The sequence below is a fragment of the Apteryx mantelli genome, chromosome 15 (assembly GCF_036417845.1).
Source record: "Apteryx mantelli isolate bAptMan1 chromosome 15, bAptMan1.hap1, whole genome shotgun sequence".
NCBI classification, from domain to species: Eukaryota; Metazoa; Chordata; class Aves; order Apterygiformes; family Apterygidae; genus Apteryx; species Apteryx mantelli.
The window spans coordinates 25,342,569-25,365,902 of NC_089992.1; the positions used below are offsets into that span (position 1 = coordinate 25,342,569).

General features: G+C 47.5%; 1 protein-coding gene across 1 annotated transcript in view; it reads left to right on the top strand.

Moving 5' to 3' along the window:
• The window catches only part of MYO9A (myosin IXA), a 175,744-nt gene that overhangs the window by 144,332 nt on the left and 8,078 nt on the right, over positions 1–23,334 (top strand). Inside the window, exons 26-39 of the mRNA XM_067305346.1 lie at positions 473–685; positions 6,956–7,068; positions 7,512–7,669; positions 8,889–9,118; positions 9,607–9,723; positions 10,412–10,600; positions 12,317–12,364; positions 13,006–13,117; positions 13,990–14,051; positions 17,097–17,289; positions 17,716–17,844; positions 18,475–18,580; positions 18,789–18,920; positions 20,345–20,468. Coding sequence (XP_067161447.1) covers positions 473–685; positions 6,956–7,068; positions 7,512–7,669; positions 8,889–9,118; positions 9,607–9,723; positions 10,412–10,600; positions 12,317–12,364; positions 13,006–13,117; positions 13,990–14,051; positions 17,097–17,289; positions 17,716–17,844; positions 18,475–18,580; positions 18,789–18,920; positions 20,345–20,468 — 1,926 coding nt within the window. The remainder of the gene's footprint in view (positions 1–472; positions 686–6,955; positions 7,069–7,511; positions 7,670–8,888; positions 9,119–9,606; positions 9,724–10,411; positions 10,601–12,316; positions 12,365–13,005; positions 13,118–13,989; positions 14,052–17,096; positions 17,290–17,715; positions 17,845–18,474; positions 18,581–18,788; positions 18,921–20,344; positions 20,469–23,334) is intronic.

A 23,334-nucleotide genomic window follows, 5' to 3' on the forward strand; every position in this document is an offset into this window, starting at 1 on the left:
TGCTTCAGAGACGAGAATTGTGAAGCACACGTGCTGCTAAATGCAGGATGTTTGGGGAAGGGGGATATTGAGGGTATGGCGATTTTCACGCCTTCGCTTGAAAAAAGCCCAGGTAGCATTAATTCACAGCAGTGCAGAGTTGCTCTTGGTTTAAAAAAGAAAAAAAAAAAAAAAGATCTTGCAATCCTGATGGCAAACACTGTAGACCACAGTCTTGTCTCGTTTGGTTTTACCGTATGTCCTGGTAACATCCATTATTGTCCATTTTCTCAGTGCTGTCTCGGCTTTTGTTTTTCCTGGTCCTTTCCACACTACATGTAATAGAGTGTGTTCTCTGTGGGATGCAATGTTACTCAGAGATGTCTTAAGGCCATATTTGACCTACTCTGTGATGCCAAACATCCGTAGAATCTCCTTTTATTTTTAAAACTTTTTTTTTTTTTGTTATCTGTTTTATCATTTGGTCAAGCAGGTTGCCAGACCGACCCATAAAAAGAAAGCCCGCATGGCGCGGACGCGCTCCGATTTCTTGACTAGAGGTACTTTTGCTGATGGGGAGGGGGATACGGAGGAAGATGATTACGATGACAATTTTGAGTTCCTTCTCTCCTCTGACCAACCTCCTCATCCTGAGACAGGGCCTGCAGCCAGGCTCGGGCAGGCCTGTTACAGTGACTCCGAAATGGTAATTTTCCAATGTGTTGGGGGTGGAAAAAAAAAAAAAAAGGGAGCAAGCGGATAGGCGGGAGCGTTTCTTTGCTAACCTAAGCTGCACTGATCCCTACACCGCTTCTTCTCCCACTTACAAGGATGTTGTAGACGGGTAAACTCGGAGAACACAGCAGAAGCAAATACCGAATGGAAGGAGAAGTCGTTTGTATTTCTCTGAGCCGAGGGGCTGCTTTCCCCATTGATTCAAGAGCAGCTTCCATGCTTTACGAAGGTTTTCTGTAGCGCTGCAGTGCGTGTTGCACAGCTGCCTACTTTTTTTAAACCATGTTCCCTTCAATAGCAAAGTCCCACTAGTATCTTCTGACACGATCGTCTATGCAAAGAGAAAGATCAAGGCAAACGTTATTGACCAAAAAGCAACAAAGAAAACGAGATAAATCTCACGCCTCCCATTACTTTTGATTCTGTATCCTCAGCCACAGTATCTGATGGTTATTCAGGCCTCAGTTGTTTGGAATGACACTGGTAGACAATATCTTAGAGAACGCAAAACTGGGTAAATTGGGCAATAAAACATAGTGGGAATGAAATAGTGAGTTAAAAAAAATGGGGAAAAAAACAACCTAGTGGCTCTGTCAAGCACAGATCGCAGTAACTGATCTCCCTTGGCAAGTCCACGCACTATATAGCACAGTGTTACATGAACGTGTGCCGCTGTGTAACGCGGAGCGTTTGCATCTCATGCTTCATCTACAGCCTGGATAAGGTGCTTTCGGAAAACCGAGAACAGACAGTGCTTACTTTTGAAAAGGGGGTTTTCTGAAGTGTAGGAGGACAGCAAATTCAAACCCTTACGCTTTTTCTGTTGCCCTGAGGTGGCATAGATGTTCACGTAGAAGGGTGACTATCCAAAAAAGAGGCATCTCATGTCCTCAGCACGCAGACTGAGCGTGACATAATGCTGTTTTACTCATATACTGAGATTATGATGATAAACGCTACAGAAAACTGACTGATGGCACAAAAACCAAAGTTCAGTTTGACATTTTAGTCGGGACCTTTGCTGTTCTGCCCATCCCACAGCATTGCCATGGAGCCAGCAAATATGTCACGCGATCCTAAAATCTGCCTTTGCAAGAAATTTGCCAAAGGCCGACAACTAAACAGGGCTTTTCATGCCTTTTATTTTGTTAATAGCCTTTGTTATAACTAAACAATAATTTTTTTCCCAGAATAATTTTGTCGTTGGAAGGGGGGCAGAGATTGGATTATAAATTCTATGAATTTTTATGGTTACTCTTAATAAACATCCGAGGCTTTTGAGGCAGGAATGCTTGAAGTGCTGCCTGTCAGGAACGTGGTTGAAAGGCACCGCTCTTTGAACTGAGCTCGTTTGGCCGTGTTTCAGTTCTTTTTCTCCCTGCTTTTGTCGCAGCAAAGGGAGAGTTTTACGTAGAAGTAACGCTGTGACAGGCCTTTTTTTCCCCCACCTGTTTGGTGAGAAGCGAGCTTAAATACACACGTGTGCGTGCAAACGCAGTGCCTGCCGTTCTGCACCTTTGGTTTCACTTGAACCGCACGTTCGAAAGCACTAGGAGAAAAATAAAAATCGGGCTGGCCCACTCCAACAGAATCAAAGACCCTATGAGAAAATGGAAAAAACCATCAGCGAGGGAGGAACGAGAAGCAAAATTTGCAGGGGTAGCGCTAAAAGCGCCCGCGCGTCTTTGGGAGGCAACTCCCAGCGGCGAAGGCGCGCTTGCCCGGAGGTTGTCCCTCCGTAAGTGCCCGCAGCGCTGAGGGAGCCTTGGTGGGCAGAGGGGCCATGAGCTCTCCTCAGCTGATGTTCAATGCCGGCTTTTTCGTCTGGAGCTCCCCTTGCTGCAGTCTCGCTGGCTGGCAAGGTCGGATGCAGACCGGCTCCCCGGAAATGCTCGAAGAAACCCCTCCGAGCGTGGGGAAAGCTCGGGGAGAGGCGCTGTGCCGTGCTGTGTTCCTGGAGGCTTACCCTGTTACAAAGCAGTAGCTCTTTAGCCGTAGAAATCTTTCCCCCTGGAAATCTCTGCCGAGATGCCAAAGGTGGTGGGCTCACTGCTTGGCAAGCTCCGGCCTCGGGAGGGCTCAAGGTCATACCGCTCATCCGAACTGCTCCTGCGCCTCTGCTCACCGGGTTTAACAGCTGTCACTGCATGCAAGTAGTAGTAGGTGCCGACTGTGTCTCCGCTCTCCTCCTGCCTCCCCGTTTCCCGCTGCGCTCCATCACGAGCTCTAACCGGTGGTCGGGCTTTCACCGCGGGCCAGCCCTGCTTCCTCGCCAGCGCTACTCGTGACGTTGCGCGTGCAGCGACGTTGTACGTCCGTGTGTCTGGAAAACCGTGTACAGTGTTTCCATCTGTATTCTGTATTGCACGTTTGGGACCAGCTCTTTGGCTTGGGGCTCCTCTGCGTGAGGACCGGCACACCTTTAAGGCAGAGCTGCTTTTAGCAGCGAGATGGAGGGGCTGTTCGTTCCCAAGGAACAGTGGAGCCTGGTCGGGTGTTGCAAGTCGTGAAGCAGCCTGCAATACAGCAGTACTGATGTGTGTTGGACAAGCCAGAATACGTGCGTAGGCGTATTTGTGATGTCTTGTGATGTCCATCTGAAGGCCAGTCAGGCAGCCTCCGTGTGCAGGGTGCCTGTCGTTTTAGTGACTAGCTTATTCATATTGCTCCTGCCCCCGGCTGCTACTGCCCCAAAGGCCTCTTTTGCTGGTTTCGATGTGCAGCTCAGTGGCCAAAAGGCTGCTGGATACAGGAAAGAAAGACCACATGTGACCTTGCAAAGTTAAGCATGTGAGGACTCACCAGCTGTGCTGGCGTGAGCCTGCCCGTCTTGCCCGGGGGTTTCTTGAGCCTCGAGTCAGTGAGTTTGTATCGCCAGCTGGGGAAGTAGAGGCCCACCAGAGCACGATGGTCCAGGGTAGCCCAGAGCAGCAAGAGCTGGGAGCATTTTTGGCCAGAACCAAAATCCAAGGTGCAACAGTTTGAGGTGGGAGAAATCCCTCCCTGGCTATGTTCAGCACATATTAATACTGCTCCTGTTTTGCACCTAAGCCTGGAGAGCTTTCCTCGAAGAGAGAAATAGGTGACCTAGGTGAGAGAAACCACACTTGCAGTATCTTCTGAAGCATTTAGTTCTCCTTCAGCAGAGGCTCTTGCAGAGACTGCTTGGAGAGGGGGACGTGGGTAATGACGCTGTGATGTATTTTGCTCCAGCCTCTGCACCAAAGCCATGAATTCACAAGCACTAGTCTGAGTATCTCTGTAATTTGTCACCAGCTGATCCCAAGCATGCCTGAAGAGCCAGCAATGAAAGAAGAGCTCTCGCCCTAAGCTGCTGTTCAGAGTGAGCGTTGCACTTTAGGAAGTCCTTCAAGGCAGCGTGCAGAAGGATTTCACCCCCAAAATGGCTTTACTACTTAGTCTCAAAACCTAGAGAGGTTGCTGTGGTAGCAGAGGAAACATTGGACTATAATAGATCAAAAATGGGGACAGAGCAGAGAGACTCACAATAGTAATGGTTAGGAGATGCAGGGAGGCAAGATCTTTCGGTGGAGGTTGAATCCTTTGATTAGGCCAACTGAGAGCAAGTTTCGTCTCCCTACAAATAGCAGAGAGAGGCAAACTGTCCCAGAGGGGCCTGCAGGCAGCAAAAATAAATTTAAAAAGTCATCTTGATGATGAGGCTGTGTGCCGCGTCCAGCCATCTCATCGTGCGCCGTGATGGCAGAAAGCCCTCCTTCTCCTATTGCACACCTGTAAACGAGCGGCCCCGTTTCAGTCCTTTTAACATCCAAGCAATATCTTCTCTGCTGTGTTTTGCCTTGTAAAAAGGCCTTTTTAACGGAACTAGTTTTTCCCCTCTGTCAAGAACTGTGTTCCCATGTCTCACGGTTAAGGAAAGGTACCTCCAGGAAAATGTGCCTCCTTGCTCTCACAGATTATCAAGGTCCATATACCGCTGTGTTCAAGCACTTTGTTGCTTGCATTATTTGTTGTCTAATTATCCCGATTTTTTAATTATCTCAAGTTACATCAGCTTTGGGTCTTGGCTCACAGATGCATTCCTTCGATGAAGAACAGGATTTATACATGTTTTGATTTAAAACAAAACAAAACAACTTCCTCTGAGCTATGTCTAAAAACTACATTACCGACTTGTTTGAATGAAAGTCTCCTGCTTGTGTCGGAGATTTCACTTGCTTTGCTGTACTCCAAAATCAAATGCCAGCTCTGCTTGTGGACTAGCTGCGATGTATAAAACAGTGCAGATGTCCTATAGAGCAACCTTTATGGTGCTCTTAGAGCTCCCTTTCCCAGCCTACCAGAATCGGTGCATACCAGTACGCTTTAAATGGCTCTGAAGAGGAAAAGGGAATTAAATTCCCCCATGAAATCTGGTATTATTACACAGCAGAGCACTGGAAGCGATTGAAATGTTGAAGTTGCTTCGGAACAAAATGTTATCCATGGAGGTAAATGGGTCACTTTTAAAAGAAAGTAGTGCGCATGGACTGAATGCAATCCACTTTCCTTTTTTTTTTTGATATTTTGCTTTTTCCCCCTATGTCCATATGCAATTTATATGTGACCATCACCTAATTGCAAGAACTACAGGGACGACAAATCCTTTCATGTTTCCTTTGCAGCAGCAGTTTTGCCTTATGTGCTGCCATCTCCCGGCTGGTTGGAAAGTTAGTACGTGGGTGAAAAATGTTAAAAACGAGGGAGAGCATTACGTGGTAAATGCGACTACCCTAGAGCCCGTATTTTGTAGAATTTTGTTTGGAACACTTTTCATGCTTAAAAACAGAGCCCGTTCAGTTGAGACATTTAGATAAGTGGGTCGAATAGACAAGGAAAGAAAGACACTCCTTGGAAAATACTGTGTTGCCTTTTAGCGCTCATCATCTTTGGGAACAACACTTGCTTTTTTTTTTTGCCTTTTTTTTTTTTTTAATAGAGTGAGAACATTTTTATGCTGCCCACTGACACAAATGTCCACAGCTCTTTGGCGGTCTCCAAGTCCATCGGGGCCGGTAGGAACAGGACAGCTGAGCTCACCACCTTCAGCTCATCCTCCTGCTCCAGGGAGGATAAGATCTCCTCTCCACTGACGTGGTGGCAATCCTTTTCCAAATATCAACAGGCCTTTTCAGAGTAAAAAAAGACAAAATCCGTGGCTTTCAGATAGTTTTTTCCTACACTCTAGCCAAACTAGAGCAATTTAGTAGTATTTCCCAAGATAAACACCATTGTTCACATAATGCAGTGGTGGAGGCTTTGCGAGTATGTGAGGAGATTAGGACTAAGGTAACATCTTCATTTTAAGTGCCTCTCAGGACGTTTTTTTTTTTTTGATAGCGGCTGTTAGTCCTTAAAACATAATGTCATGAAAGCAGCCCGTCTCTCCTAATGCTCTAGAGAGGGAAGAAAATGCCATCTCTTGCATTGTCTCCTACAGCAGGCAGCATTATAGAAGCAGTGCAAAATCTACCATCAAACAGAGTGAAATAATTTAAAAATGCATTTTCAAAAAGGCATATGTAATATCGCTCATGGAATGCTATTACATTTAATTGATTGTGAATTCATCTCACTCTTAAAAATTATCCCAGGGCGTTTTAAATGGTGATGGAAAGCTGAGATCCTTTGTACTAAAGCTGCTTCATACCTTATTTCTGAAGGCATCCTTTTAGCTTGCCCTTAGCACAAACGCTTTGGGCTTTTATTCTTTTTTTTTTTTCCCCTGCAAAGTCCACAAAAAGAGCTTAAGGAGGAGAGGCAGATTCTGCAAGGATGTACTGATATGGTTGAAGGTGCCGCGTACTGACAGCTCCTTTGTTGCTGGAAACACCACAAATCGCTTTATCGTGGGTAACATCGCTCTTCTAAAATGGAGAGCTGGGCTGCTCACTCCACTGGAGTGATCCAGTTGGCTGAGCAGTTTGGCATGCTTGGTGATGTGGACCTGTGGCTTGGTGCACACTAATTTTGATCTTCTGTTGCTAGAGGAGTAAGAAGGTTGGACCTTGAGGTAGAAGTTCAGTAAGGTGTGTTAAAGTATTTCTCTGGCTGAAAAAGCTGCACAGGACCTTAGGTGTTTTCATCGGTAGGCAGATAGAAATCAGGACATGTTTTTCAGTCGTAACAGATGATATGTCAAATTTTTGCTAAGAATGTCACCTGACATCTGAAGAACTGTCTCGTTTTTAAAATGGTTTCATGCTTGGAATTGTTGCAGACTGTACAGCGATTTGCATCTGGTGAAGGCCAAACTAAACTTCATAAAACCATGTCTCAGGGTGAGATTGGGAAGTTGGCAGCTGCGCAGAAGAACCTGGCTCCGGATGGGAGGTAAGGAGTATGGCTGGAGCTGGGGAACTGGGAGACAAGTCCATCCTGTGCTGTTCTGGATTTCCTTCGCATTGATGGAGCTGCTCCAGTCCCCAATTCAGTGTGTTTTCAAAAGCTGCTTTGCTAGCTAAACCAGCCATCAGCAGCAGAGGAGCTATCAGTGACACGTTTCATACGCGACTGTGAACATGCCCAATTAGAAGAGGTTCATATTGCAATAAAGTTTTGAAGCAATGTGACACATCTCCCATCCCAAACCACCTCTTGTAGGTATGGCTTGCAGTTTCTTGCATTTTATGAGGATGAGTATCCTGGTTTCCTTGTTAGCAGCTGTGTGAATTTAACTCTTTTTTTTTTTTTAAAGGCCAGAAGGTCGGGGAGATTTTGTGTAGAAGGATGTTTTCCTAATTAAGGCGGTTTTTCTTTCCATGGATTATTTCCAGGCCTCAACGAGCCAAGATGAGATTCTGGGTGAAGGGGAAGCAGGGGGAAAAGAAGATGCCGAGGGAGAAGCTTGCTACCCAGTCTGAGCTGCTTGAGCTTTATGCAGAGCAAGAAGCGCCGAGCAGAGAGGTGATTCCTGGCTTGCAGCTCGGGGAAGGTAAGTTTAGGTTGAGCACCGGGCAGGCTTGCGTGCTGCTTGCAGGGCATCGGAAGGAGCAGAAAAGTTGCATTCACCATCTCAGCAGGGATGAAAGGTGTAGCTACTTTAAAGCTGGCTTTACACTACTTTTAACAGTGTAGCCCAATATGTAATGACTTGGGTAAAGGTATAGAATTTAGGAAAATTAGGTTATCTTGTAGGGTCATGGTATCTGTAAACTAGAGTATTGTGTATGAATGCATGGTCTAGATGAGACTGCTGGATAAAAGCAAGTTAGAAAACCATACTCAAAGTAGAGTTTGCACAAATCGAAAGGATGTACTGGTTGGACTTTTCTGGGCTGGGCATAGTGCTGGCCAATGTATTTTTCAGTGCTTTGCTTGATGGAGTGGAGACTATTTTCCTTGAGTTCACAGATAACACCAACCTGAAAGGATGGCAAGGAAGTTAGAAGAGAGGATCTAAAACTGGTCTTGAAGAAGTCAAAAAAAATTCAGAAAAAACAGTGTGCAGTATAACGAAAACAAATAGCATTTCTTTTCAAATTTCCTTATAGTTTTATGAATAGAGATTACCACTTTATTCATTAGGATACGGGCCAGACTCTCTCTCTCCCTGTGAGGAGATGCTGTGTGCTGCTCGGAAGTGGATTCTGTGCCTTTTGAGTAGCACGTTCCATTTTCCAGGAGCGACACAATCCCCATGTCACTAATCCTCGCTGCAGCCATCTGGCCGTTGACAGATGTTTCCCCTCTCGGCAGAGGGAAAAACCAGTGGAGAAAATAAAATTTAATCTCGCTCTAAGTACCATATAAATATAGCCCTTTTCTCCTCCACAGGTTTATTCTGAATCCTATCTCCTTATTTTAGTGGTGGAACTATTTTTCCTACGTGTTACCTTGCCATGTTTCTGTCAATATAGCTCTGAGAGATTAAGCTTGATTCTTCACTCATTCAGACTTCATCAAGAAACAGATTTTGCTTGCTGCCAGAGAAAGGACTCTACTTCTCTTTTAGACCTTAGGTGGTTGAGAAAAAACATTTTCGTTGCTTACAGCTTGATCTCACATAATGCAGGAGATGCTGAGAAACAAAATACACTGCAGAGCTTCAGTGAAGTTGGTTACAAACAAATGTTGCTACAGCATTTCTGGGCAGCCAGAGAAAAAGATAACTAACCTCCACTTCGTTCTCTCTTCCCCTTCTTAATTATCAGCCGTAGAGTTGGGTCCTCACCATCTGACACCCCCACGGAGTCCAGAGCTGTCAGGACTCTACCGCAAAGAATTTAAGGAGAACAAAGAGCCGTCTCCCAAAGTGAAGCGCAAGCGCAGCGTCAAGATCAGCAACGTAGCTCTGGAGCCCGTGCAATGGCAGAACGACTCGCTGCAGATCATAACCAGTGCTAGTGACTTGAAAAGCATGGATGAATTTCTCCTAAAAAAGGTAAAGCCTGTCATTACCACTCCAGTTGAATCATGAGAGAGCACAAAGAGCAGACAGAGGGAGCAAAACCGTATTTTTTTTTTTGTGGGGAGCAGTAGCAATATCAATAATCCAGCTAGGGGAAAGCTTCAGTTGCATTTGCAAAACTGCCAAACGTGCACAGCGTGGCAATGTGCACCAGGGCAGGAGTGGGAGGAAAGGTGGGCACGCCATGCACACGTAACACAGTCGTTTTGCACAGACACAGCACCTTTGCTACTTCCGTTGCTCTGAGCTGACCCCGATCACAACTGAGTGACCCAGGAGGCTAGGAGAGGAAGACTGCAAGGAAGTCCTCAAGTTTCTAAGTGCTAAGTTTGCAGGCGGTAGAAACTGCCTTGTAATAACACAGTGGAGACTATTCTTGAGTTCACAGATGACACCAACCTTACATAGTGCTCTGTCTCAGCACAAGTTGTATTAGTGCATAAAATGCTTTGGTTTCTCAGATGAATGAATTGGATAATGAGGACAGTAAGAAGGACACTTTGGTGGATGTCGTGTTCAAAAAAGCACTGAAGGAGTTCCGACAAAACATCTTCAGCTTTTACTCCTCGGCGTTAGCGGTAAGTGACAGCGCGACAAGTGGGACCTTCACCGTTCAGAAGAAATGAGGTGCGCTGAGTTCTCTTAGTGGTATGAAGGTGCCAATGCTTTCATTCCTCGTCTGCTTAGCCCAAATGAAAGGTGCTCCTGCTCTGTATTTGGTCCCATAACATTGTAAATTCAGACTAATGCTTCCTCATTAGCCAGCCCTCAGCAGCATACTTTGAGTGGAGGTTTCTAGTCTCCTACTCACAGCTTGCTCCCAGTCAAATGGGAGATGGCAGTAAGTCAGTAAACTCCTATTTGCCACCCAAAGTGTCTGGAAGCCTTTGTGCTAGATTTGTGGGTTGTGGACCTCTGAGAAACATGGAGCTCTGCTCTTCTGCTGCTTCTGAATCTTCACAGCAATCACTGAGCCAGGCCATGTTAGTGCCAAGACTGTAGGAAAAGTTCCCTCTATGATATTACGCAAACAGGCGTTTAATGTAGCTCGTGGCAGCTCCCCAGGTATTCCATACACTAAGAAGCTCCCTGACTACGGTCATGAAACAATTCTGTATTAGATGATTCCTTTTTCCTTCTTTTAGTCATACTTGTACTTTTCCAAAGCAGTTGGATGCCAGTCATGCTAAAACAATTGTTCGGAGCAGAAAAGGCAGTCTGGTGAATATAAAAATCTCTTTTCTTTTTGCTTCTGTTTATTTAAAGATGGATGATGGGAAAAGCATCCGGTATAAGGACCTGTACGCCTTGTTTGAGCAGATTTTGGAGAAGACCATGAGGCTCGAACAGAGGGACTGGAGTGAGTCTCCAGTTAAAGTCTGGGTCAATACCTTCAAAGTCTTTCTGGATGAATATATGATAGAGTACAAGCCCCTGGACTACACCGCAGTGAAGGTAGTTGTCACTTTTTTCTTAGCCCACTGAAGATTTATAAACTGTCTTTCTGTGGGGTGGTGCTCTGCATAGGCATGTGGGAACCTTGGAGACTGTTATCTTCTCTTCTGCTTAGTCCTTGACCACCAAAAAGGGGTTACATCATCTCACTTAGCGGGGCCACTGGTCCAGGCAACTCTTTTTGCTGCCTCACTCATTTAGTGAGGGGGTCAGTGATGGGAGATGGCCCTGGGCAGCCTTGCCCAGGACCTCTGTGGGATTTCCTGAGGGATCCCCTTGCTGGAGCTGCACTGGCAGCACGTCTTCAGTGACCTTGATGGAGAGGAGAGTTCATCCGCAGACTGTAGTGACTCTTGGGTGGGAGCCCTTGGAAGCAGGAGGGGAGACTTCAGGGATGAGGTTCAAGTGAGACTTTCAAATGCCTTTGGGTGATTCTCTGTACTGAGCATTCTGCGCGGATACGGCTTGTGGCTTTCTGAGAGACTTTGGATGGAAAAAACTGAGCACTGAGCCATAGAGAGAGAGAGTCACCCATGCTCAGCATGTCCTAAGGGCCGAGGTGGACAGCATATGCCGGCACACAAGGCATGATTCCCTGGTTGTGGTGCACTGTGGGCTTAGCAAACCTGAGTTCATTTCTGGGTTGAGCAGGGCCCTAGGCCACTGCCAGTGTGTGGAGTGTGTCTCCAGGGCAAAACTGCAACACTGGACAGTTGGAAAGGCACTTCCTGGTGATCTTTTTTCTTCGCATATTTGAGAGATGAGAAAAAACAGGTGAAAGTTCTGCACAATTGTTTAGGGCTCTGAGAGCATGTTCAGATGCCCTGTCCAGTCAGCATATTGCTTTTATAAGAGATTTTTTTTTTCCCTAGTCTCTCAGCCTCTTCCTTAAGGAGGATGTCCTTCAGCATCAGGTCTGGTTGCAGGAGAAGGGGACAGAGCTGGGCAGTGACTGTCCTCAGGGTCTAGGTAGTCATTAGAGCAGTCAGATCTTGCAGTGTGTCTATACTGCCTTTCACAAACGCGAGCTCCTCACTTTCTTCTCCATATTTTCCTGCAAGAACAACCACTGGATCCTAAGCTAGGCTTGGAAGACGGTGTTTATTGTACCATGCACGGGGGAGAGCAAATACTCTCTCCTCTGGCTCTCTAGGCAGGTGTTCTTGGGATCAGCTGAGGATCAGCTCCAGCTGCAGTGCTGTGCCAGGTACTTCTTTGGCATCTTGCCTGAGATCGGAGAGCTTTAGGCCACTGATGCTGGGCTTGGAGCCAGACCAACAGCTAATGCCAGCTCTGAGATGAAAACTGTGACTGTTGCCCAAGGGATTTGTGAAAATGGGGTGTTTCATAGGCATAGAAGCCAAGTTTGTGCTATTTTAGCCCTGACACCTACTGCTGCTAGTCAAAAGAGGCAGATATCCTTGAGGGCTAGACAGGTTCGAGGTGAAGCGACCAAGCTGTGGCAGGTAGGACCTGGGCTGCCCAATGCTGAAGTTGCAGAGCTTGCTGAGATCAGGGCCAGCACCTCTAGCAGAGGAGGCTGGTCCCCACCAGGCTCTGGACAGCTTCTTTCCATCCTTAGTGCTCTCTGGAGCGACTGTCCTGGGGCTGCAGGTGGGGATGCAAGGAGACAAAAAGGGTTAGAGATGAGACCTCTGTGGACCTTGCCTGTTGAAATTGTCCATAAATACACTTTAAATCTCTTTTTAATACTAGGTGCCAAAAACGGAGAGAAAAAAGAGAAGAAAAAAAGAAGCAGATGTGGTGAGTTGAGCACTTCAGGCCTGTACGTTAAAGAATTAATGCCCTCGTGGCCAGAATTACAACCGATAAGAGACCTGCTAACAACCTGTCCTATGGCGAGATCCAAACGCTGCACCCTGAACATGCAGCCATGAAAGGATGTGCTACAAACATTGGCAAGATGGTTTGCTTTGCTTGTGAACAGCCGTATCCAAAATGACGGGCTCGAAGTTAGCATTTACATTCAGGGCAAAGACCAGTAGAGGTCGTTCTCTAAAAACATGCTCCATATGCTGATGCCTTCATAGCTTTGAATGTGATGGTCTGGCTGCACGTGTTTGCTTTCAACAGTCTTTAAATCAGTTTGCCAGATACTGGGAGTGCAAATGAGGGGAAGGAGCACTTTGCTTCTTATACTTTCTCTCTAAGCCTCCACTACTGGCTGCTGTCAGTGAGGAAAATTTGGACTAAACACACCTCTGGGCTGGTAATCGGTCCAAAAAGGAAATGCAAATGGCAAACTTGCTCTAAATAAAAGCCCCCACTGCCAAGGAAGGAGGGTGTCAGAAAGCTGACCTTGTTCATCAACCTATTTTGCAGCAGGCTGTGCGTCCAGCTCTTTTTACTCACCACTGACTCCCACCCCCTGCGTTTTGTCCTAGGTGGAAGAGCACAACGGGCACATTTTTAAGGCCACCCAGTACAGCATCCCCACCTACTGTGAATATTGTTCCTCCTTGATCTGGATAATGGACAGGGCTTCTGTTTGTAAATGTAAGCATGGTCTGTTTGACTTTCCGCATGCTCGTTTTCCCCAGCGATGGCTTTTAGGCTCTGACAGATGTTCGCTACTGTTTCCTGCAACGCCAGACTCGCAAATACCTTGCATTTTTCATAAGAGGTTAGCTTTTGGGCCATCTTAAGGGCTTCTGAAGCCAACTAGTAAGTTCATCACACAGCAGTCCCTGCAGTAGGTTTACTTCTGTGCTTGGGAGCTTTGCATTACAAGTCTTGTCCCGTGGCTGGATGCTGGTCAAGCAACACTTAAGTTGCGCTTTAAGATAGATGGTAAGGAGAGTTGGTGAGGCAGGAATGGCAAACGTGTCCTACAGCTCCAGGCTGCACAGTTTTTGTGGGTCTTGTGCCCGTGACATGTTGCTTTGGTTTAGACCATTTGATTTCAAAGCATCTGAACGTTTGAGGAGATCAGGAAAATGGAAGAGGAACCGGGAGATGTTGATCTATTTTTTTCATTTTTTCCAATGTTTCTTTGATTAAGTTGAAAGTGCCAACCTTATGGTATTTAAGGCTCGTATCCGATGCAGGAAGTGTAAAAATTAGGTGCTATTTCCAACCTCTTTAAGCGTATCCATGTCTGATAGCTCCAAGTGACTCATGGATTATTTTCTGAGTTGATGTGTCAGATTTTTTTTTTTAATGTTACAGAGACTTAAATACGGTGCCTTTAAAATTAAAGGGTTCATTCTTTTGTTGTTGTTTGGGCGGATCTAATATAGGCTTGCCCCCTGACAAATGCAAATTCTATGTGCTTTTGACCTTCTCATCCTGAGAGGAGCTAATCAATTTGCATTCGTGCAGAGGCCTGAAGTTTTGAATTGCTAAATATTTTTTTTCCATTGTTACAGTGTGTAAATATGCTTGTCACAAGAAGTGCTGTCTTAAAACCACGACCAAGTGCTCCAAAAAGGTAAGTTTCTCTCATTCCTTTTATCATCTTTCAGACCGTGATCCTGGTCTTATATAGCCCTTTAAAGAAAATATTTGCAGGTACACAAATTCATACAATGCTGGCAATAATCCTTCAGGCGGGGGATTGGAGTAGAGACCTCCAGAAGTCTCTTCCTACTAATGCTTCTGTGATTATATGTATTTTGGTAGTAATACAAGACACACGGAGGTCCATCTGCCCTGTCATGCGGTCCCTATTGCACCGATGTTCCCTGCCTTGCAACTACATTGAATGGAGCTATAACCTCGTTTTATAGTTTCCAAGGACTTCAAAGTTGAATACAGCTGCCGTCAGAAGATAACGTTTTTGATCAAAATCTGGGCTGTATGGAGAGCTTACAGTACCCAGAGCATGGCATGTCGTGCAGTTCCTTGATTTGCGTTACTGCAGCTTTTTCGGCTGCTACGGTTTTTTATGTTTATTTTTAGAAGCGAAGGAATCCACATGCTTGCATGGTGTTCTTGCAGCCCGCTGCCAGGAGCAGGGCCTGCTGTGACATGTTCAACCCCAGGGTTTTGCAAGCCCGGAGCTTTTGTTCCCACCCCCGCGTGCAAAAATAACGGTTCCTCTTAACCCTGCTGGTCCCCGATCGTCCCAAACAGAGGTGGCAGCACGGCTGAGGGGGCGGCAGGAGGCTGGGAACCGGCAGCAGAGTGAGGGTGGGCGGAAGGTGTGAGAGCACTCACCGGTGCTCATTAGAGGTGAATTAAATATTGTTTGCCAGGTTTAAGTGTATGGAGGACAGTGAATGAATGCAGCAGGTCCTTCTAGATAACAATGAATCATCAAGCTGTTTTGTGGGGGTTTTTTGCAGTCATTTATTTTATGCTGCTTTTGCTCAAAAAAGCATTCTACAGCCGGGATAATAATGTGCGTAAAGCTTTATCAGCTCCCTAGGAGGTATCTCGGGTGTACAGCTCCCATAAAGCCATATGATTATATTCTTCCCAAGAAATAATCTGACCTCCCTTTTGGATATTTGAACGTATTTGCTCTGATGTAGTATTTCTACTGCACTTTTCCCCTTCCTGACAGTCCATCTATTGCATCTTTGCAAAATAGCCGGGAAGGGGTTCTCTGAGTTTTTGCTCTACAAACGTAAGTTTCATGAGCTCTCTGATTTTTTATTTTCAAAGAATATGGTCTTGCCTCGCATACTTTTAGACATTTTGCATCTGTGATTTGAGACCTGAGCAGCTGTGTCTCCTGCTGAGGAGACCTTAGGGCTTTGCTGTATGCTGCTATTTAGGTAGGAAAACAAGAAGTTTGTCCTAATGCTCTTGGGTCTGCAGTCTAAGCCTGTCACCTTGGCCACTGTTCAATGACGCACACCCAGCATTATAACAAACAGGAAGGGAATTCAGGCCAGGGAAAATTTTGCTGGAGTAGAATAACCACCTGATGCAGATTAATTAGTTAAATGTCAAGAAAGAGATATTAGTGTATTTCTTTGTTGATCTTTTGGTCCTTTTTTTGTTACCTTCCATGAGAAATGAAACCTAAAAACAAATACAGCTCTAAATAGTTGCTTGGAGATGTTCAGAGCGTTCTTATTCCTTGGGGTTTTTCTACACAAGAAAGTTGTTGTGCTGTAAACAAGGAAATGAATTTATGGTTTCTCCCCATGAGCTTTCCGCATAGGCGTTTGAGGTCCTTCCATAGGAAGGCTTTGGCTCGTCTGTGCTTGATGGATTAACGTTTTTAGGGTTGTTCTGAGAGAGAGAGTGCCGCAGACTGTGTATTATGCTTTAAGAAAATCTTTATTTTCAGGCAACAGTCAATTTTGTAACTGCTTTTTAACCTTGTCCCCAAACGGATCTGTTTCTTCGGACTTCTGGTGGACTTGAGAGAATGCCAAGCTCATCTTGGTGGCTGCAGAATTGCCTTCACCCTCGCATTTCTGAGTCCCTTGATACCAGTATTTGTGGCCCTCTGTTTGAGTGAAACAACACGCAATTTTTGTGGCATCACATTTGATGATAGTTTTTGCAGCCAAACAGGTCCTGCGCTAAAAGGTTAAGAGATGGTTGAACAGTAGATCATGAACTTGAACTAGAAGCTGAAACCAGATGTTCCCAAGGCTGCTTCCTGGTGTGTTTTTTGCATAGAGCACTAAACGGTACAGAAATCTTCCCAGATCTCTCATGGTGATACGGTTTTCATTGGTGAAAGGATGACCTTGAATGTGAAAAACAAGATGGAAGAGTGCTTGTAAGGAGAACTTTGACCTGTCACCTGTCCACCACCACCTTGCTCGTTACTGGAACACAACAAGAGCTGCTCCAGAATTCCTTGGCTGGGGCTGGGCAGCACATTTCAAATTTGCTGAATATCAAATCTCCAGTGAGCATTTACGGTCAGCCAAAGGGCTTTCCTGATGGATACGGATTTTTTTTTTTCCTCGCTCTTATTTTGACGTTGTATTTTTTCACAGATCTTTTGTAGTTGCCAATGCTGTGAGTTGATGTAGGTATCCGAGACTCAGGTTTACCCATTCTGTTTCATGCATCGTCTTCAGGCGCTGAAATCGTTCCTGGTGACTGTGGCAGAGCGGTGGGAGGTAGAGTAGCACCCTGGGCCTTGTTGCCCGGCCACGTTGGCTCTGCTGGTCTGAGAATACTATAAACACGGTGCTTTGGTTCAACAAAGAAAACCTGAACTTTCACGGCTTGACGCATGCCTGGAGACTGATTTAAAGAGCTGCTTTTCTGACGCAGCTCAGTAGCAAGCCTGGGCTGCACGCGTTTGGGTTGCCGCTGGCATGGGGTGGACGTGGTGACAGCCCTGCAAAACGTCGGGCTGAGGTTAAGCCTTCAGGGCTGTCTTGGCCTCCTTTGCAAACGGTTTTATTAGCTTGACTTGCAGATAACCTGGGTCAGCTGAAACGCGCTGCAGTTTGAATGGCAGTCTGCCCCGAGCACGGCGCAGGGCTGGGCCAGCGTTGCTTTCGGGCCGTTTTAAAGGAATTTCAAGCAATCTTGTCCTTTTTCGCTTCCCCACCAGTACGATCCCGAGCTTTCGTCTCGGCAGTTCGGCGTGGAGCTCTCGCGGCTGACCAGCGAGGAGCGAGCGGTGCCGGTGCTGGTGGAGAAGCTTATCAACTACATTGAAATGCATGGGCTGTACACAGAGGGCATCTACAGAAAATCGGGGTCCACCAACAAGATCAAGGAGCTGCGGCAAGGGCTCGATACAGGTAAAAAAAGAAAAAAACAGAAAACAAAAAACCCCAAACCAAAGCAAATAGAGACAAAAACTCCACAGCAGCCAGGTTTGATGTAAGGAGCTCAGAAGAGTTCAATGGGGCCAAAGAAATGAGCTTTTGGGAAATTGCTCCTCAGAAACTGATACCAGCAAAAAAAAATCTCAATTCCCACACAAAGCCACTTGCCCTGGGAAACGCGCTTCTTGTAGTGACCAGGATTTTAATGTGTGAAGCTGAAATCAGATGCCAGGTTTCCCGTGACTGAATGTGGTGTGGTTTTGGGGCGTCGCTTTAACGTTTTCTGTCTTAGAGGAGTATTTTGTACATGCAGTGGCTTCATTTATGGCCTCGTGTTGATCACTTTGGGGTTTTTTTGCTTTCTTTCTCTTCAACCCGTTGCCAAACCCTGGTGAGCAGACATCGACAACGTGAATTTAGATGACTACAATATTCACGTCATTGCCAGTGTGTTCAAGCAGTGGCTCAGAGATTTACCCAACCCTCTCATGACCTTCGAACTGTACGAGGAGTTTCTGCGAGCTATGGGTAAGGAACATCCTTCAGCATTGAACGCCTTGGCAGAGGGAAGTTACGGCTACTCTGAGCGCCTTAACTCCTTATTTAACAGTTGGAGCCAGCTCAGCTGGTTTTGCCCAATCTCATTTGCCTGGTTCCCAGGAGAGACATCAAATTTTTGGCCCCTGTTATTATGCAAAGCAACATGCAGACCGTGTTATGCAGAGCAACGTGCGTTTGGTGGCATGTGTTTCCATCACAGTCCAGTGGAGATTTCAGCCCTAGCAGGTAGCCAGATGATCTCTCTTCTAAGCAGAAGTATTAAGAACGTAGTCCTTGCTTTAAATATGAGGAACAGGTATAAATGTGGTTTTTTTAATTGTGTCCATGAGGATATTTTTCCGCTGCCAGCTATAGCAGACGAGCTTTTAAATAAAAAATCACTGAGTTTAGTAGTGTCCATGAGTATGTGAAGTGCAAGGAGGGCAATTGGAGCCTGTTCACGGTGGTGTGCGAGGGAGGAGAGCTGTTATCTTAGTCTGTATGGGTTAGCCCTATGCCTGGCTGCTCTTTACTGGTCACGGAGAGCTGCCTCCGCAAAGCTGGGGTGGCAGCGGGGGCTCAGCTGAAACCCTAACGGGGATGGTGTGTCTTCTCCAGGCCTGCAGGAGAGAAAAGAGACGGTCCGGGGAGTGTATTCGGTCATCGACCAGCTGTCCCGCACCCATCTCAGCACCCTGGAGCGCCTCATCTTCCATCTCGTGAGGTACGGCCGGCCGGCGCCAGCCTTCCTGGGAGCACCAGCACTCTTCCTCGCCAAGGGCCAGCTGCAGGGGCTCGGGCTTGCCAAGGACAGCCCCTTCCTTGCTGGAGTCCTGCGAGGTTTCCGGAGCTTTTGTCTCCCAGAGGGAAGTGAATTGGAACTGCCTTCTTCATGAATCTATTTTTTTTTTCCTTTTTTTCTTTTCTTTTAGGATTGCCCTCCAGGAAGAGACCAATCGAATGTCAGCTAATGCCTTGGCGATTGTATTTGCTCCTTGTATCCTCCGCTGTCCTGATACGACAGACCCGCTGCAGAGCGTTCAGGACATCAGTAAAACAACCACGTAAGAACATGGTGTTGTCATGGAATCATCTAGTTCCTGCTTTCTCAAAATGTTGCTAACCGTTAGTATGGGCAAACGGCTCCAGCATAGGGAGCTTTGATATCCTCTAGCGTGGAAACTTAAAACACTGTCCTGTTTTGCATATTAAGTGGGTCTTAATGAACTATTTCATATTCCCTCAGTACTTGAGAGGTTGTTAAGCAAGGATTGCTAAGTGACTGAGAATCCACAAGAGCAGATCAGCTTGCACTCCAGATTTTGATTATAAGGTCTCTGCACCCCTCATGTCCAACAGATCTTAGCAGGAGGTTGTGGAGCTTGTGCTGACGTAGTTTTATAATTAGTCACATTTATGGAAACCAGATCTTTATTGTTACTTATTTGGGGGTTTTGAGGAGGTGATGTGCTTGATTGCTGGACAGCAACATTAATATTGCATACTTAGATTTCTTTAAGGTATTTGACATAATCCCAAACATTTTACAAAGAAAGAGGAAAGCACTTAACACAGATTCAGTCTAGCGCATACTAAATAGATTAAAAAGTGGATAATTGGGACATCTGAGATGAATTGTGGTGGGAAATCATCCAGTGAAGGATGTTTTACTGGGGCTTTATAAGAGATTGCTTTGCCTCCAAGAGATGTATTAAAGTTGTTGAAGACCCAAAAGGGCTTGGAGACCCCCGCGGTAGGAGCCATACTAGTACCGTACATTCGTATGTGAGAATCGCATGGAGCCCTTCTGTGCTCGCTGTGATGCAGGAGATGAGACGTGCTCACAGGGGTCCTTTCTGGCCTTAAATGCCGAAAATATTCCCACTGGAATCAATTCCTCTGCCTCCCTTTGTTGAGTTAGCATGACTCAGTCTTCTAAACTAGTCATTGTGAGGGATTTCTTTGTAACCTCTCTTAGACTTCAGCTACAGCACAACCTCTAATTTTATTACCCTGAAAGGATTTTTTTTTCCTCAAAACACAATCCTGATAGTATTAAAAAGCCAACGGAGACACCTAAATGAGGTTGTTGCTGTGTTACTGTCTCAGCTGAGTGCAAACAAGTCAGGGGATGTGTACTTGTGCCTCAGAAGCAACCTGCCTTTGACGGGTTTGTGCTTCCCACTCCTTGTCCATGTCTCTCTTTTCAGGGGAGGAGTTTCTCTGCTGTAATCCTTGGGGGTCTTCACCTTCAGTTCTCCAGTCTGAGTTCCTCTATCCATCCTAAGTCCATTACCACTCCTTTTAGGGAATTTCCACTACCTTTTAGTTTCCAGCCTACAGAGCAGGACTTTCCAAGTTGGAGAAGTTCTCTCCCTCCCTGTCTTTCAGACGAGGCAGATCTCTGGCACAGATGGGGACAGCTCAGATAAAAACCAAATTGTTTTCAACTCCAATTTTGTTTTTTTCTTTGTTTTTCCCCCCTCAGTTGCGTAGAATTAATTGTCATAGAGCAGATGAACAAATACAAGGCTCGTCTCAAGGACATCAACAGCCTGGAGTTTGCTGAGAACAAAGCAAAGAGCCGGCTGTCTTTGATCCGCAGATCAATGGTAAGATGTGGGACGGCGTCGTGCACGCAACGTGGTTGTGTTGTGCTGCCCCTGTCAAGACAGCGTGGATCAGATCTTCCTGCTGTTCTGGGAGGGTTTTCTTCATCCTCATAGATTAGTGTCATGTTCCCTTTTACAAGAGGATTTGCAGCAGAGGGAAATCAAGTATTCCCATGGTGTTTTTGTAGAATGGCTACATGCGTTCAGCACATCTGTTGTGACCGAGGAGGACGTGTGTCTTCCTGCAGGGAAAGTCAGACCACTCTTTGGCTCTGACCAGCCACCTCTGTTCTCTCCTGTCCTCTCCTTTCACTCAGAGTAATCCTGCCTTATCTTCTCCTGCTTATTTCAGCCTCCCTAACCCTTTGCACCTCCCAAACCACCTTATCCAGGACACCACAGAGCCCGATCCTCAGCCCTGTGACGGCTCCCTGCATTTTCAGAGAATTACGCAAAAGCAGAGTCCAGCAAAGGAGGTGGCAATGGTCTGTCAGAGGAGGCGCCATAGAAACGTAGTCACTGGAGCTTAGAGGCTCGTGGTTACGTTTCGGGCTTTATTTTGCAAATCTGAGCAAATTGGCCCCGGGTTGAATCAACCCTTTTCTGCCCCGCTTACGAGCAGCTCCATCCGTAACCCCGCAGTGCTCTGCCCTCTGGCATGGCCCCACCACGCTCCAGCCCTCCATGCGGTTTCCCCCTTCGCGCGCAAGCGCAAGGGGGTCCCGGGACCAAGCAGCCCGTACTCGAGGCCTTGCTTCGGCTCCCTCTTTGTGCAGATGAGCTCGTGAACATTCTCCCCAGCAGACGGGAAACGGAGCCGAGCTCCCGAGAGGGGTCACCCCCCCGCCGCGCTGCCTTTGGGGCAGCCCCGAACCATCTCACTGAGCTGCTGCCGTGCTTCCCGGGGGGTTGGTGAACGAGAGGCAGCGTTCGGGCTGCGCGCTCCCCTGCCGCGAGCCCAGCACGCAAACGGGCCGCGGGCGTACGCTGCGTTTGGCTTGCCGGCTGCGGAAGAGGGCTCGGCCGCTCGGCGCCGTGGTCGGCCCCAGCCTGTTCCGCTAAGGAGCAGGGTGGCCTCTTCGTTCGGAAAGGCCCGCTGTTGCCCGCGTGGCATGTTGGACCAGGGGGCCTGCTTTGGGGATTGCAGGCAGCGCTAAATCCAAGCTTCTGGAGTTACTTTGCCAAGCTTGGGGCTCGGCCGTGCCTTGGCGCTGGTGCAGCAGAGAGCGGTCACGGCAAGAGGCGACGGCAAACGGGAACGGTTCTTTGGAAGGGGCAATGGCATGTGCACTCTAACCTTCTGCTTTCCTTTTCATGTCCTCTCTAATCCAGAAACCTGTACTAATTGCAGTTAGATTTATGAGCATAACCCGCAATTCAATCCCGGTATGTATTAACTGCATCGCGCTCTGTGCCAGCCGCATCCCTCCATTGTGTGTGACCTCCGCTCATTCCAGCCCCGCGCCACCGGCCATTGTCCGTGACGTTGCCCGTCTTGTCCCCGTGCAGGTGCCTCTCCTCCGACTGACCGTTTCTCCCTCAGGTCCCCCCTCTCCACCAGGGAGTAGGAATTTGTGCCGGACAGCACAGTCGCCGCGGGGCCGCCCCTGCATGCAGCTCCTTCTCGCAGCGGGGCAACAGCACCGGCGCGGGATGTCCCAGCTTTTGGCCGGCGAGGCTGCCCGATTGCAGCAGAGCTCTTGCCTTAGCCTCTAATCTTCCTTCGGTTGACTCTGCCCTTCCTCTCCTGTCTTTTTGCATTCCCCCTCTCTCCCTCGTAGCTTTGGTGTTTCTTTTTCTTCCCCCATTCTGCGCTTCCCTCCTTTTTGCTTTCCTTGACTCGTCCCTTCCCGTTTCTCCCCGATTTCTGCTCTCTTTTACTGCTGGTGCTGCTGCCCGGGATGTATTTAGACGCAGTGTCGCGATGCTGTGCAGACCGCTCTTGCGGTGCCGTTGTTTCTGAGGATGGTGGTTAAACCCCCGAGCCCGCGCTGGCGGGGAACGCGGCGCAGCTGCTGCAGCGCTCGGGGGCTGCAGCAGAGCTGAGAGCAGCCCAACCTAAACTCAGACCCTCCCAGCATCGAATGCACCCCAAAGGTTAGGACTTTGCTGCCTCCCGCACCCAGGGGTGAATCTGTGGATCCGGCACCCCCCGCTTTGCCCCCCGCGCCTCCCCGCAGGGCTCTGCAAGCAGCTCGAGCCCCCTGCGGCAGCGCCTGCCCTTCGCTGGGGCAGCAGCGCAGGCACCGCGGATGCGCTGGGCAAGGAAAAACCGTCTTTGACGCGAGTAGGTTAACGGGCAGCACCAGTTTCAGCCCACAACACTTCTCCCCTCCCGTTTATGCTCTGCAGTGCCGAGGATTTGGAGGCGGATAAGATCAGAATTTGAGCTATGCTGCCGTTACCGCACACAGCAATCCCCGACGCTGTTTTGCAAGCATGCTGGCTCAGGGGCTTTTGGAACGAGCCCTAGTCTTGTCAGGCAGGGTAAAATAGGCTGAAAAGGTGCTGTCTTATTTGCCTTTCTCGTCTGGGGCCGGACAAGCGCTAGGTTGATGCAGGTGAACAAACAGCAGAGGCATGAAGGCAAGCTCTTCTCTGCTGTGAGCAAAAGCCAGCTGGTTCAGTCTGGAAGTTTTCCACTAATAGCAGTAAGGAAAGGAGAGGGCTGATTTGCTTAAATCCCCATGCACGGTGTCACCCAGGTGCCTGTTCACCACCAACCCCTACAGCAGGGCAGGAGGCAGAGCTGCGGCGAGGGAGAAACACAAGTCAATCTTGCGTCTCCCTGGTCAGCGTTGAGCAGCAGCCTTCGTCCCAGGGTGGAGGACGAATAGGGTGCAGTAGTGTTGAGAAGGCAACAGGT